At 37.6% G+C, this 12,648-nt stretch overlaps 3 protein-coding genes and 1 long non-coding RNA gene across 4 annotated transcripts; 3 read left to right on the forward strand and 1 right to left on the reverse strand.

Moving 5' to 3' along the window:
- The first annotated feature begins 2,644 nt into the window (after positions 1 to 2,644).
- On the forward strand, positions 2,645 to 4,529 carry LOC145699091 (uncharacterized). Its single transcript, XM_081776340.1, has 4 exons — positions 2,645 to 2,777; positions 2,883 to 4,020; positions 4,061 to 4,348; positions 4,389 to 4,529. The coding sequence occupies exons 1-4, from the start codon at positions 2,725 to 2,727 to the stop codon at positions 4,491 to 4,493; spliced, it is 1,584 nt and encodes a 527-aa protein (XP_081632466.1). The 5' UTR covers positions 2,645 to 2,724; the 3' UTR covers positions 4,494 to 4,529.
- Positions 4,530 to 5,996: 1,467 nt separating this feature from the next.
- LOC145699527 (uncharacterized) lies at positions 5,997 to 7,296 on the forward strand. Its single transcript, XR_014134035.1, has 4 exons — positions 5,997 to 6,122; positions 6,425 to 6,614; positions 6,662 to 6,739; positions 7,022 to 7,296. It is a non-coding gene; the product is annotated as an uncharacterized LOC145699527 (long non-coding RNA).
- Positions 7,297 to 7,402: 106 nt separating this feature from the next.
- On the reverse strand, positions 7,403 to 9,386 carry LOC145696728 (uncharacterized). Its single transcript, XM_081773812.1, has 4 exons — positions 9,071 to 9,386; positions 8,490 to 8,562; positions 7,818 to 7,954; positions 7,403 to 7,772 (listed from the first exon to the last, which is right to left on the reverse strand). Exons 1-4 carry the CDS (start codon positions 9,269 to 9,271, stop codon positions 7,602 to 7,604), a joined length of 582 nt encoding a protein of 193 aa, XP_081629938.1. The 5' UTR covers positions 9,272 to 9,386; the 3' UTR covers positions 7,403 to 7,601.
- Positions 9,387 to 10,164: 778 nt separating this feature from the next.
- On the forward strand, positions 10,165 to 11,719 carry LOC145699441 (uncharacterized). The gene is made up of 6 exons (XM_081776716.1): positions 10,165 to 10,252; positions 10,308 to 10,431; positions 10,856 to 10,971; positions 11,036 to 11,083; positions 11,125 to 11,347; positions 11,546 to 11,719. Exons 1-6 carry the CDS (start codon positions 10,242 to 10,244, stop codon positions 11,717 to 11,719), a joined length of 696 nt encoding a protein of 231 aa, XP_081632842.1. The 5' UTR covers positions 10,165 to 10,241.
- The last annotated feature ends 929 nt before the right edge of the window (positions 11,720 to 12,648 follow it).

Consider the following 12,648-nt stretch of genomic DNA (forward strand, 5'->3'; position numbering starts at 1 on the left):
AAGCCATGATAAAGCATCACTCCTCTCCCAGTCGTCGAGGCATCATTCTTTTTTGTTGTCAAAATAAGCTGTGCTCCACTTCCTGCGTCGCCGTTATGATTCCCCCCCCGGTGCTCTTGCCATGAAGAAATGAGTTTTTGGAACTCATTGTCCGAGCTTTAATATCAAAAGTAGCGTCCCAAATGCACTTCGCTCCTCGAGGAAACCAATCAGTAACGCATGGCTGGGAACGGCCGTTGTACTTGAAAACGAGAAACTACGAATGAATTATCAACCCCTCTTTTTCATGAATTTCACCTTATCTTGCGCATTAGTAAAGCCACTTTTGGAATTGTAAAGTTCATAAATCTCAGTTTGATTTTTCATTCCAGTATGAACCTTTAGTCGGATTGCCTTGAAAATAGCCTCATCAGCATTTCTGTAATGCATGAAAAGAAGATCGTTGTCTGGATCAACGACTGTTTTCATTCGATGGTGAAATCCGCGGTTGACGGTTTTTCCAATGTCTGTTGGGTACGAAACGGAGCCTTCATAGCTTTTCTAGAGCTTGAAAAGCATGTTTTTTTAATATTTATAAAGACATTATTTTAAATCTCTTCCTGTAGTCGCAGATTTTCCCCTTCTTCGCGTTACTATTACAATTCTTTCCGAGGTAAATCTTCAATTCTCCAGCAAAACCAGCAATGCTTAGATTCGCCAGCTGGAATTCTAGAGTCGCATTATTCTCTGAAAAAGCATTTATAAGATGAAAAAGAAGAAGAAAAATCCGCATGTTATGACGACGAATTTGCCGGCGTCAAAATTTTGTGAAGCTGGATTATCGATAAATAAATATGAACAGCTATCGACGGGAAATGCGTAGGAATGATTGTTTGCGGCTTTGAGAGTAAAACCAAAGACTGTCATCATAATTGTCCGGCGCTATATTTTTGATCCTGAGACCAATTTTTATGAAGAAGCCCTTCTTTTTACGATTTTACTTAAATTATGAGGGCTTAGTCTTTGTTCAGCTGACAGAGACAAGTAACAGCATGAGTCATGCTGCATGACTGTAAGACCGCAAAAGGAGGTATTTCTTCCGAAATGCACACCATCAACACTCAAAGTCGCATCATCGCATGCGATCATGACTTGCGAGCTGGACATAAATGGATAAGAAGGCCTTATGATAAATTAAAGCAGCATTTGCGATAAAAAAGGAGATATGGACAGTGAGCATTCTGCTGAATTAAAAAATAATTTATGGATGTGCATTCATATTTTAAAGACGAGAAGTGACACCTACTATTGAACAATAAAGAATCGTTAAAAAATGAAGTTTTTCATTTTCTGCTTATTTTTTGGACTTGGATTTGGGTTGCGCTATGTCAAGCCGAACATGATGCTTGATATTTGGAAGAAAGTGAAGATTTCGGTGGATTGCAAACAAAGTATTTTTTTCAAGAGAAAGGTCTTTAATTTTTTTTTGAGATATGGCAAGGGCTCTGGCAAACCCTCCAACTCCAATTGAACGAGCGAAAATTCGAAAAGAATGCGAAAATAAGATGCTTTGATTTTGACTCTTCTTGACAAACAAGGTGAATAAATTTAACTCTCGCAGATGGTCAAAGCGGCGCTACATAAATGCAGCATAGAATCGGTTGCGGAAATTGGTCCGGTTACTGTCGAGAATTTCTTTGCTTTCTTCTTTGAATGAGTGTGTGTGATGAGGGCTACTGATGATCCTTTATGGTTGTTTATAAATATAGATCTCGAATCATTATGTTTTAACAGTTCCTTAAACGCTTCGGTTCGACGTTTTCATTTTGAAAATTTCTAAAGAATTCTGAAAAGCAGGATACGATTGTGATATGAAAAATAGAAAATACTACCATTTTTCGCTATAATTTTTGAAAAAAAGCTCCTACTGTATTTTTAGTCGTCAGCTGGTGAAATAAATGCATGAATAACATGCTTTGAAACATCATCGCTGGCGTTTCCAAAATAAACTTGTTCTTAAGTTTAGAATCTAAACAATCTCAATTTCAAGTTTTTTTCTTTGTCCTCCAGTCTCTCAAATTTTCCCGGGTCTTCAACCAAGTTTTATAATTATCAGAGCTGATCTTTCTACAAACAAAGGCGTTACTCCCAGTATACGTGTTCTATCGTGCTACGTAGTACGTACCACTTTCTTGCGTGGCGCTCTCTTATCGACGGATAAAGTTACATGATAGGGACTTCAGTAGTAGTTTTTAGTCCCGCTTTAAATAGTAAAAAAATAGTTACATACATTAGTGTTACCGTTGATCACAGATCCTTTTTTATATTGAAATTTCTAATAAAAATATTTTTTTGAATTATTCGGAAATATATTTTTTAACCGAATAAATTGTTTGCACCACATTCTGGTATTTAATGAGCAACTTATTTGATGAATAATTTATTCAGAATAAACCTTATAAGGAATTTGAGGTTATTGCTACGTTTTTGCGGCATTAAAAGTACACAAGAACATAAGGACTCGTTGTAAAGTTCAGGTATGCGGAGGTGCTTGAGTCCCACCCAATTCTGAACAAGGACGGCTCTAGAAAATGCACACACGTGCGCCTCACCGCTCTCACAGCATCGAACCTTTGACACAGCGATGGTGCCACCTTCTGATTGAAAAAAGTATAAATGAAAATTGCAAATCAACATGCATTTAAACATCCAAAATTGGGATAAAAACGCATAAGAGAAATAAAAATGAAGCTCTTAGCAGCTCTTATGTCGACGGTATTGGCGGCCAGAGAACCTGAGTAAGTAAATTATTTATGAGAGTTAGTAAAACTCGAAACTGAAGGATTATTTAATGTTTATAATTTTTTTTAAAAATGAAAAATGCTCATGAATTTTAATTAAAGCGCAGTAAAACGCCTCGAAAAAATCACCGCACGAGCGAGCGAACTCAGCAGTTTCGTTCAATCGTTTGATAGAGCAAGACAAAAGCAAAAGGACAATGTCGACAAATGGGTCTCGAAACTCCTCGTCGATCTTACCAAAATCAACACTTCCGCCTGCCCCTATCCCGAAGAAGAGGGCAAATTCAGTGACGAGATCGACACGATCGAAGATCTCTGTGATGGTGCGGGAAAAGTACCATCAATGATGCGAAGCTACGCTCGCCAATTTGGGTGCATTGAGGGATTTCCAAAAGGACAATTTCTTAAAAAGCTGATCAAACACTCTCACAAGCTCAAAGATATTGCGAGAAGAGCTGGCCGATGCGGCGAAATCTCCGAGGTTGTCACCTCAACAATCAACACTTCAAAAACTCCGACATCCACGTCAACATCAACTTATTCCACAACATCCACAACGACAACTCCCGTAACAACAACTGATAAAACAACCAAGCCGACAACGACCACAACTACAACTACGACTACGACAACCACGGCAACGACAACGACAAATACATCAACCACAACCACCACAACAACCAAAGCTTTCTCTTGTCCAAATGATTTCTGGAATCGTGTTTACGATTCGGAGAATGATTTCTGGTTTTGCACTCCGAAAGCTGGCCTTGCAAGTGTCGATTGCGACTCAACATCGATGACGGTCATCCTTAGCACTGACCTTTTCAATGACAATGGCGAATATGAAGCTAATTTTATTGACGAGACCTCGATGGAGTGTCGTTCAGTTGGCTCTATTGATGAAGACTCTCTTACTTTCACGACTGCTCTTGACGGATGTGGAACGGTTAATTCTGTCAATGGCACGAATCTCAATTTCACTCAAGTCCTCCAAATCAAAAATTACCCGAGCATCACGTTCACATGCTCGTATCCTTCCTTAGTTAATTCCGTCTTTGGCGGCGAATCTGACTCGATAGCTGAAGCAAGTAATGCTGAATTAAATTCTTCCATTTTTGATGGGCAAACTGGATTCGGCGAGTTTAGTTTCGATATCATCTTTTTCATCGATGAGTTTTATACCGATGTTGCTCGTGATGCCTCTTTCGAAAGCGGGGAAATCGTGTACTTTGGTATAAATGTAAGATCTGAAGATAACTCGAGAATTTGACTTTTTCTAGCCAACTGGATCAGACACACAGTCTTCTCTTCCTGCCACGATGACCTTCTCAGTGACTGATTGTCGAATCATTCACGATGCGCTCAGCATCGAATTCCCAATCCTTTCAGATGGTTGTGCACAACATCTTGTTGGATTTGATTTTGAGGATAATTCAACATGGCCAATCGATGCTTCTCTACGTCCACTTCACAATGCGGACTCAGTTTACTTTCAATACATGAGTTTTGAATTTATAGCAGTTCCCGAGAACATCGATTTTAACGGTGACTTCAAACTCAGCTGCGATGTAAGTAGGATTGTTTTGATTTTCACTACCAAATTTTTAGATTAGACTTTGCGATCGGAATGATGCTTCTAGCGTATGCGTTACCGCACCAAACTGCGCTCGTCGACGACGATCATCCTTTGTTAATCTTATAACTGTCGAATAATTTCTTGATTCATCAAAATAAAAAATTGAACTGTAGAATCACTTGAGTATCGTTGATTATTTGCCAAAAATGGGATTTTTAATCATCTTGGAAAAAACACTTTTTCGAGGAGCTGAAATCAAGGAAGAGACCTTCGCAGAAATCTGCAAATTCAAAAGAAAATAGAGAAAAACCCAATTACTTCTTTTAGCCTCACACTGAGCCGTTATTAAACTTGAGTATGCTTCCCTCTCTGACTTCCTAATTAACTTTGACCCGGAGCGGCGTCAGGAAGCTGCGATGGTTTCTGACTGATCATTTTTCCTTGTAGCTTATTCCTTTGTTAAAAAAACGGCGCCCTCTGGGACTGCTTAATTTGGATAAGTTTTATTGTCTGCTTATTCTGGATTATCTCAGCGATCCAGAAGAGTAAATAAAGATAGAGAGGGGATGAAGTTCAACCAAAGAAAAGGGAAATTCTTATATGAAGGGGCCTTTTATTCAGAAAATAACAAAATTTGCAGGAGCAATTAAACGTCAGTCTGATAAGCTCCTTACGAGCACGGAGCGTGTCTACTTCAAAAATGTGATTATTCAACTAATCATCTCACATCCCTTTGATTCTCAGTTGATTTTGATTCTGACCTCATTTCCGAAACAAAACTTTTGTTATCCAAAAGAGAATTCTTACTGTTTTATTTATCGAAAGAGATTTTGGCAAGAAAACCAAGAAAAAGCAGCTGGCTGATTGAGCTCCCCGAAGAAAACAGGGAAAACTAATTCTTGAGTCAATTTGACTTACAATTTTCGAAAGCTTTAATCACTTGGTCAATAAGCAAATAACATTAACTGTAATTGGGTGACTTTTCGTAAATCCGCTGCGGTTATTTGCTCAAGATGGGAACTTGCCATCTTCAAATTTTTTGAGCCGTCTGATTTCCGACTGATATAACTTTTAAGGGTATACCTTTGACTATCGTGGATTCGTTTTTCGTGAAAACAAATTTTAATTTACAATTGAGGGTACCCTAAAATATATATATTTTCAAGCCAAGTTTTGGCGTCAAAATTTTTTTAAATGATAGAAACAGATTCTGAAAAGAAGTGAAACCCTTATTCTGTATTTTTCGGCTTGAGTTATACCGTTATCCTTTACTTAATTCTACTTCTATTAGAATTACTCCACTACCTCTATCTTTCTTCATGACAGAAAACAACTGGTTCCTCACCTTCTCCAAATTTGCTTACACTGGCACAAATAAGAGTGTACCTCCAAATGTTAACATCACACGAGGGCGACGTCAGAATATTTGAAATTTTATTTTCTCGCTCTGTAAATAAGCCGCTACCCGCTTGCGGAATTCAATGGGAGATTCAAATGCATACAAAATGATGATTTTGCGACTTTTTCAAAGAGATTTTGCGAAGAATGCAGAGACATGGTTTCGAAAAATTTGCATGAATAGTTTGATGAATGTCAAAATTTTATTTGACACTGTAACTTGCTCACTTTATTTAATCAATGTTGTCGATAATATTTCAAAATTTGAAGTTGCTCAATAGAAAATTTTGAATATTACTTTTTAAGATTCGTCGTTGCAAAATGAGATTATTCCCGACTTTTTATTCTCATCATAAAATTAACAACAGGTAAGAAGATGTCGATAAAATATGAAAACTTACTTTATCATTTTTGGCATTTTATTTGTCAAAAAAAATAATAATCTACTTTTTCTCATAAAAAAATATCTTTTTTCGAAAAAAGGGAAGGCGATACTGGATCATAAGTAATATTTGGCTATCTGGTCATAAAATCAACTCGCCAAATTCAAGTTTATTTTCCTTGTCAGCCTTCTGACAACTAAATTGACAAATCTATCACCTCAATCCCATTTCCTCTACATCTGCTCCCCTACTGTAGCTCTTGTTAACTCCGTTTCAACCCTTTTTAGCTGAATCGATCGTCAGAAGAGTCGATCCACCAACGACGGAAGAAATGATTGCAGCAGAAATCAGCTCTAGAATTGAGTCGTATCAGGCGATGGCAAAGAAAGTCAGCAATCTAGAACGACTGCTGGAAAAAGAGGTCGAGAAAATGAAGTTTTGGAGCAGAGACTTAACAATTTCATCCTCGAAGAACATGTAAGTCTCATGAAAAAAATTTCCTCTTAGAAAAATCTGCCTTTTAGCAGCATGAAAGGAAACAGCAGAAAACAATGAAAAAATACATTCGTCGACTGGTTGAAAATCGCCAATCCACGCGCCAGGTAAATTTGTCCATTTCAAGATTTTCAAGCAAAAATGATCGCTCATCAAAAAAATTCCCATTCTCATCTGAAATTGGCATTTGTCTGACAGGTGCCAAAAAATCGCCCCTGACAGATTGAATCAGTCACTCGAGAAAAACTCAAGTGGCTTGAAATGTTGAGGGCCGGAAATGTCTCCTCTTTTATGACTGTTTGCCAACGGAGATATCGCGATGGGGAGATTTTGGTTCAACTTGACAATTGGAAGCAATTTTGGAGCAGTTAAAAAATATTAATCTTCAGATCAAGCAGCAGAACAAGTTCATCTCCCGAGAAGTCCGAAAAAATAGCAAGTTCAGAATGAACCGACAACAGAAAAAGAGCTCGCCTCAAGCCTCCGACTCTGGAGAAAACACCCCCTAAAAGCAACCCCTTCTTTTTTCAAAAAGAAATGAACTGTTGTCTACACTGTATCTCTCTAAATTTTTCTTCATGATAAATGAGAAATGCCTTCACATCTTTTTCTTTGAAAATCTCAACCTTTTTCTTTCTCTTCCTGATGTTATAATAATAAAGATACCCCCTGTATAATAATTTCCCTGTATAGAAATCTGTAAAGCGAAGAAAAAACTCTTCTATGTCTTCAAAAAAATCAAATGCTTTCAACCAAAAATTGTAGGGAAAACAACTTTATTGAACTTCTATTATATACAGTAAGAATTTTTCCGAACGAAAATTTACAATTATGAAGAGGTAGACATGATAGTTTTTTTTTCGTGTTGGCTTCGGCGGCGGTGGTCATCGACCAATTTGCAGGTCGCTAATCCTTCCTTTGTTATTTCTGGAAGTCGTTAAGATTTTTTTTTTGGATTTTTTTTTGGTTTTAAAGTTTTTGGACGGAGCAGCTGACTTCGAGGGAACTGAGCTCGTTGATCACATGAGCGAGTTGGATTTGAGCGCGCTCCTTGACCATGTCGATGTTCAAGCGACCCTTGTGAGAGGCAGCGGCTTTGTCTGAGGAGGAGATTTCATAGTTGGTTCCTTCTTGGTTCATCTGAAATTCAAATCGTTCTCTAGACCAGAGTTATCTTCTAATTACCATTTCTTGAACGGATCGCATAAGAAGCTCGACAGTCTGGGAGGCAAGATGATATTCTTCGAGAAATCCGGCGATCGTTTTCAAGTCTCCCTCTACTTTCAGCAACTTGAGCCACAGCTTTTTGCAAAATGAACCGACTGAAAATAATAACGATTAATAAAATGCAAAAACTAAAAAAGCGCCAATCAAATGAATCCTCTGGTCATCTGGTCAATCTTCAGCTCCACATCACGTGACGACTGATAGTCGAAGTTCGATGGTAGAATGTAGCGAGAATTGCTATAAAGAGATAACAGATTAAGACCCGAAACACGCGCCGCCGGGCAGGTCGGTGGCTCCCGTTGAGTCCAAAGACCTACTGCGGGTGTTTTTAATAAGATTCAAGAGCCATTTCAGTCATCAAAAAGGACTTCAAAGCCTTACAAAAAATAAAGAATTTTATTTGTTATAATTAACTTTAAAATGTTAAGAAAACAAAGTTTCTCTGATAGACTGTCTGATAGACATCATGACTTTTTACGTCTGATTGAGAAAAAAAACGATGATCTCTTTTTGATGATAGAAATGACTAAAGAATCTTATAAGCGGGCTAACAAAAAATCGGATATTCAATGTGGTTAAAAATTGTTCAGTTGTTTTTTTTTGTTTTTTTTTCTGTGTGTCGATATCTACCAGGTTGCTCCAAGTTCACGAGTTTAACGTGATTTCGGCTACGTCGGTACAGGCTTGACTCATCAACATCCATCTATAATGAAGAATGAGCGATTTTTTATCATTGAGGCGCTTTAGTCATTGTCGATTTATATAGAAGGTTGGACTCGAGAAACATATGGAACTCCATATGTACATTTCTGGAGATCTTTAACCAACCAATAGAAATTGAGTCATTCTAGCAGTTTTGAAAGTATATCGATACATTTTAAAACTGGCAAAATCGACTGGTTGCCCTTTGCGTCTAATTTTTCAGAGTGTTGATGCAGTAGAGGTACTGTATGACCAGATACAGTACTTGTACTACAGTCGGGATGTCCATCATTTTCGGACGTATCTTTACAATTCTCTGAGGAAGAGGATTGCCAGATTGAAAAAAGTGTTATGCCGCGTAAGACACGTATAAGACTTTTTTGCTCAATGGGTTAAAAGGTGCCAGATTGTTGGTCAACCGAGGGATTGAACAACGATCAATAAGGCGGAAAAATTAGCGCAGGCAAGGTTCTTTTCTAACCCCGTGTACTTATTGGGGTTAAACTTACGAATAGTTCTCCAGCCACGCGGGCTAATTTGGTGATTTTTTGCATGTTAGCGCTGCAGATCGGGCTGTTGACGGCGCGTTCCGTGCGGCTGTGGGTTAAGGGGCTCTCTGCGGCAAACAGCTGGTGTATGGCAGCTCGTTGGACGGAGATACCGGCCGCGGATTGGACGAGAAATGCGGTGAAAAGGGCGGTAATCTTCATTTTTTATCTCTTTTGGAAGTATTTTTTTCTTCAGTATAAATAAGGGTTGTATAAAAATGAATCGAACGTGTTTAGTTTTAGAAAAAGAAGTTCTTTTTCGGCGTTTTGTCGATAGTTTTCTTTATGAAGACGATCACGTTTCCGAGTAGGTTATAAATGCTCGAGCATCTTGGGATGGCGTAGCCGAGCTTACTTGGTGGAGCAAAGCGCCATCGTGGTGCTCCACCGCCAAGGAGCTTTATCAGCGCAGCGCCCTGCTGAGTTGAACGTTTTTGATCCCCAGCCGAGCGAATTCCTTTACTTTACTATGTGGATCGAGGTTCTCTCGCTTATTACTCCCCTGTCCCAAAAATGAAAGCTAATCAAATGCGTCTATGATCAATAAGCTAAGCCCTGTAAAATCTCATTATCTCAGCGAACTCGAAGCAACTAGCATACAAGTCCCGCAAAGGTTCTACTAAGTTGGCTTCAGCGAACTTAAAAATGGTTTAATGATAGTCGTAAATTCAGAGGGTCAGATGGCGAGAACCTTTCACGCTTTCAGCAGATAATTATTTTTACGAAAAAAGAGAGAAACGCAATTTTATTCGGAAGACTCAGAAAGTTGATAGTTTTCTGAATTATAGAGGAAATGGCGGAACAAATTGATGTTGATGATGAAGGTACTTTTTTCAAGCTTTCTTTTATGATGAAAAATGTCGTTGTTATTATTGCGTAATAACGTAAAGAAGCGCCGAGATCATCAAAACCCTGGGTTAATAAGTTCCGTGATTTTATCCTTTAGTTTTCCGACCAAGAACTAGTTCATCTCCTGGCGAAGGAAAATGTCAAAAAATATCAATCATCAAATAAAAAAGGAAAACTCTGATATTTTTTAACATGATGAAAAGTGATGAAGAAGCATCCCAATCCATTTTCGAAGAAAAACGCACGGCGAAACACGCGAACTGCCTCGGATTTGCTTGCGGAAATGAACAGCAGGTTCGTTGAATAAACTCTTTGAAGGTACTGAAATATTAACGCGCTCTGCGACCAGGAGGACAAGTCAAGCGGTCGAAAACGTGGGAATAGTCATGCCTCTCGACCAGTGCCAACAGAATGACAAAAATCACCAGAGAAACCATAACCACCAACACCTCAAGTACGACCTGGAGACGGAAGTAAGTGAGAAATTGATTCTCAACGATAAAGTTTAAAATTTTAAGAGTGATTTTAAGGACTTTTCTCTCATATTAACAAATCGTGATAAATACGAAATTTGTAGCTATTTTCCTGTTTTTTCTAAATATTTATAGAAAATTTTATAAGTTTGACTTTTGTCAAACTGAGGACTTCCCCTACCACTTAACTTTATGCATATTAACTTCTTTCGTTAAATTTACTTATCAATTTTACTAAGAAATTTCAGAACCCAAAATCAAGTAAAACATTAAAAAACCAGTTTATCAGACACCGGCTATTTAGATTTTTTACCTTTTAAAAATTCACGCGACGAATTGATGACGCTTTCCTCTCTATAATTAACGTATCTATTCGACAACGAAGAAGCGGCTCAGAGCCGGCTCTTAACTCATCTTTTTTAAGTTCTTGAATAAGTTATTCGGCGATATTAAATCAGCCGACTACATTTTCCTCGTTGTCGGTGTCTTGGTGACGATTTTGGTGATTGCCAGTGATACTTTGTTTTGCTTGAATGCTGACAGGAATGGAGCTTATTTTTCCTTGCAATAATTATCAAAAAAAAAAATGTCAAAATAAGCCGCCCAGAATTTACCAAGAAAAACTTCTTCCATGGCAAATTAGCCTTTCCAGGTATGTTTTCTCCCTTTTCAATTTTTCCTGAATATTTCTAGCATCTTGGTCTGCACCCTTATTTCTCTCCTTGCTGGATGGTGCCAGCTTCGAAAAAACTCGACAATATTTCTTCTTATAACAGCTGAAATCGCGCTACTGGGATTTTTGCTTGGAGGAGGGCTGACTTATGTGCATATTTTGAGGATCAGTAAAAGCTGGTATTTGGTCGAGTTGGGGATGATTTTGAGCTTGAGTCTTTCCTCATTGAGTTTTCTTCTTTTGGTAAGTTTTCTATTTGGATCCAAAGAAAGAATTATTGAAAATCGTCCAAGATAAGCTCCTTTTTGATTGGCTATTAGCCTTTAAAGGATCAAATACGGGCCGTTGATTGGCTTAACGGACCCCTTTATCTATGATTGCCCATTTTTTAAAGTAAAAAGGTCCCAAATAAGTCTCCCTTTGAATTATCTCTTTTTATAGTCCTATGTGGTCTACCAAGTCCAATACGTCATCCGCCGGTTAATGTACGACACAGAAATGCACGCATTCGAGCAATCCAGACAAATATCCATGATCGACAAACTCATTGTCAACGTCGACATGGCCACAACAGCAACAGTTCTTCTTCCTTCTGAAAAGCCGTCAACACCTTGATCGTTTATTCTTGTTTAATATATTGATTTTTCTACTGAAAACGTAATTTTCTGCGAAAGTGCTGCAGAGCAGGTTCATTTCAATTCGTTGGCGCGGCTCCAACGCAATTCAGAAAAATGCGCTCTAATTCCGAAACCGGTGAATTCTAAGAAAACCTCGCGATTCTTGATAACCGCGAGCTCTCCTTGGTAAACTTCGGTATTCTTTTATCAGAAAAAATATTTGAATTTGTCCTTAGAACAATGATAACAATATAAGCTATATTACCGGTATATAGTTAATATTAAGGTATATTATTATATTATATAACATTGCCAATTTCAATATCAGAGAACTTTTGTAAAAGAACTTTTTAACAAATTGCTACTAGCATCTAAGATGGAATGAACATGTTGAAAATTGTAAAACATAGAAAAAGATCAGAACCTTGATATTCAAAGAAGAACCATAGGATATACATCGTGGATAAAAGTGTAAAAACCGGGCTTTTTCATCCTTGAACTTGCTGCATGTTACCTTGGTGACCTTTTGGCTAAAATATTTCGCCATAAAGTTCATAGATGAAGGTTCGAAATGATGAAGGATTAAAGAGGGCACCTCTTGGTCAAGCTAGGTTTTGACGGAAAATTTTTAGTGAGTCTTATATTTGTAGGGATTAAGTATTTTTTTATATTCTTTCCTTTATTCGAACCCTGTTTGACTACATTTGTTTTGTGTTTTCAAGATCCATATTTAACAATTAAATTAACATAAATATAAGAATATCATAAGATTATATCATAATAAATGATCATAATTGTCTTCAAAACATTTGTTTAATCAAAACTCAAATTAATTATTTCTTTCTTCGATTCAAAAGTTATATCAAGCTTAAATATAAATTGATCAAAGAAGAAAGCTGTCGAAATGGTTTTTCCTCAGAAACGGTA

This window comes from Oikopleura dioica, chromosome 2 (genome assembly GCF_907165135.1).
Source record: "Oikopleura dioica chromosome 2, OKI2018_I68_1.0, whole genome shotgun sequence".
Taxonomy (NCBI): Eukaryota; Metazoa; Chordata; class Appendicularia; order Copelata; family Oikopleuridae; genus Oikopleura; species Oikopleura dioica.

Bases quoted from the DNA above. Each gene is read 5' to 3' on its own strand.
- LOC145699091 (XM_081776340.1), top strand. From the start codon at position 2,725: ATGAAGCTCTTAGCAGCTCTTATGTCGACGGTATTGGCGGCCAGAGAA. The intron at 2,778-2,882 runs GTAAGTAAATTA...TTTTAATTAAAG, and splicing joins TTGGCGGCCAGAGAACCTGA to CGCAGTAAAACGCCTCGAAA. The intron at 4,349-4,388 runs GTAAGTAGGATT...CCAAATTTTTAG, and splicing joins ACTTCAAACTCAGCTGCGAT to ATTAGACTTTGCGATCGGAA.
- LOC145696728 (XM_081773812.1), bottom strand. From the start codon at position 9,271: ATGAAGATTACCGCCCTTTTCACCGCATTTCTCGTCCAATCCGCGGCC. The intron at 8,563-9,070 runs GTAAGTTTAACC...TCTTCATTATAG, and splicing joins GCGTGGCTGGAGAACTATTC to ATGGATGTTGATGAGTCAAG. The intron at 7,955-8,489 runs GTAGATATCGAC...TATTATTTTCAG, and splicing joins CGTGAACTTGGAGCAACCTG to TCGGTTCATTTTGCAAAAAG.
- LOC145699441 (XM_081776716.1), top strand. The intron at 10,972-11,035 runs CAGGAATGGAGC...AAATAAGCCGCC, and splicing joins TTGTTTTGCTTGAATGCTGA to CAGAATTTACCAAGAAAAAC. The intron at 11,348-11,545 runs GTAAGTTTTCTA...CTCTTTTTATAG, and splicing joins CATTGAGTTTTCTTCTTTTG to TCCTATGTGGTCTACCAAGT.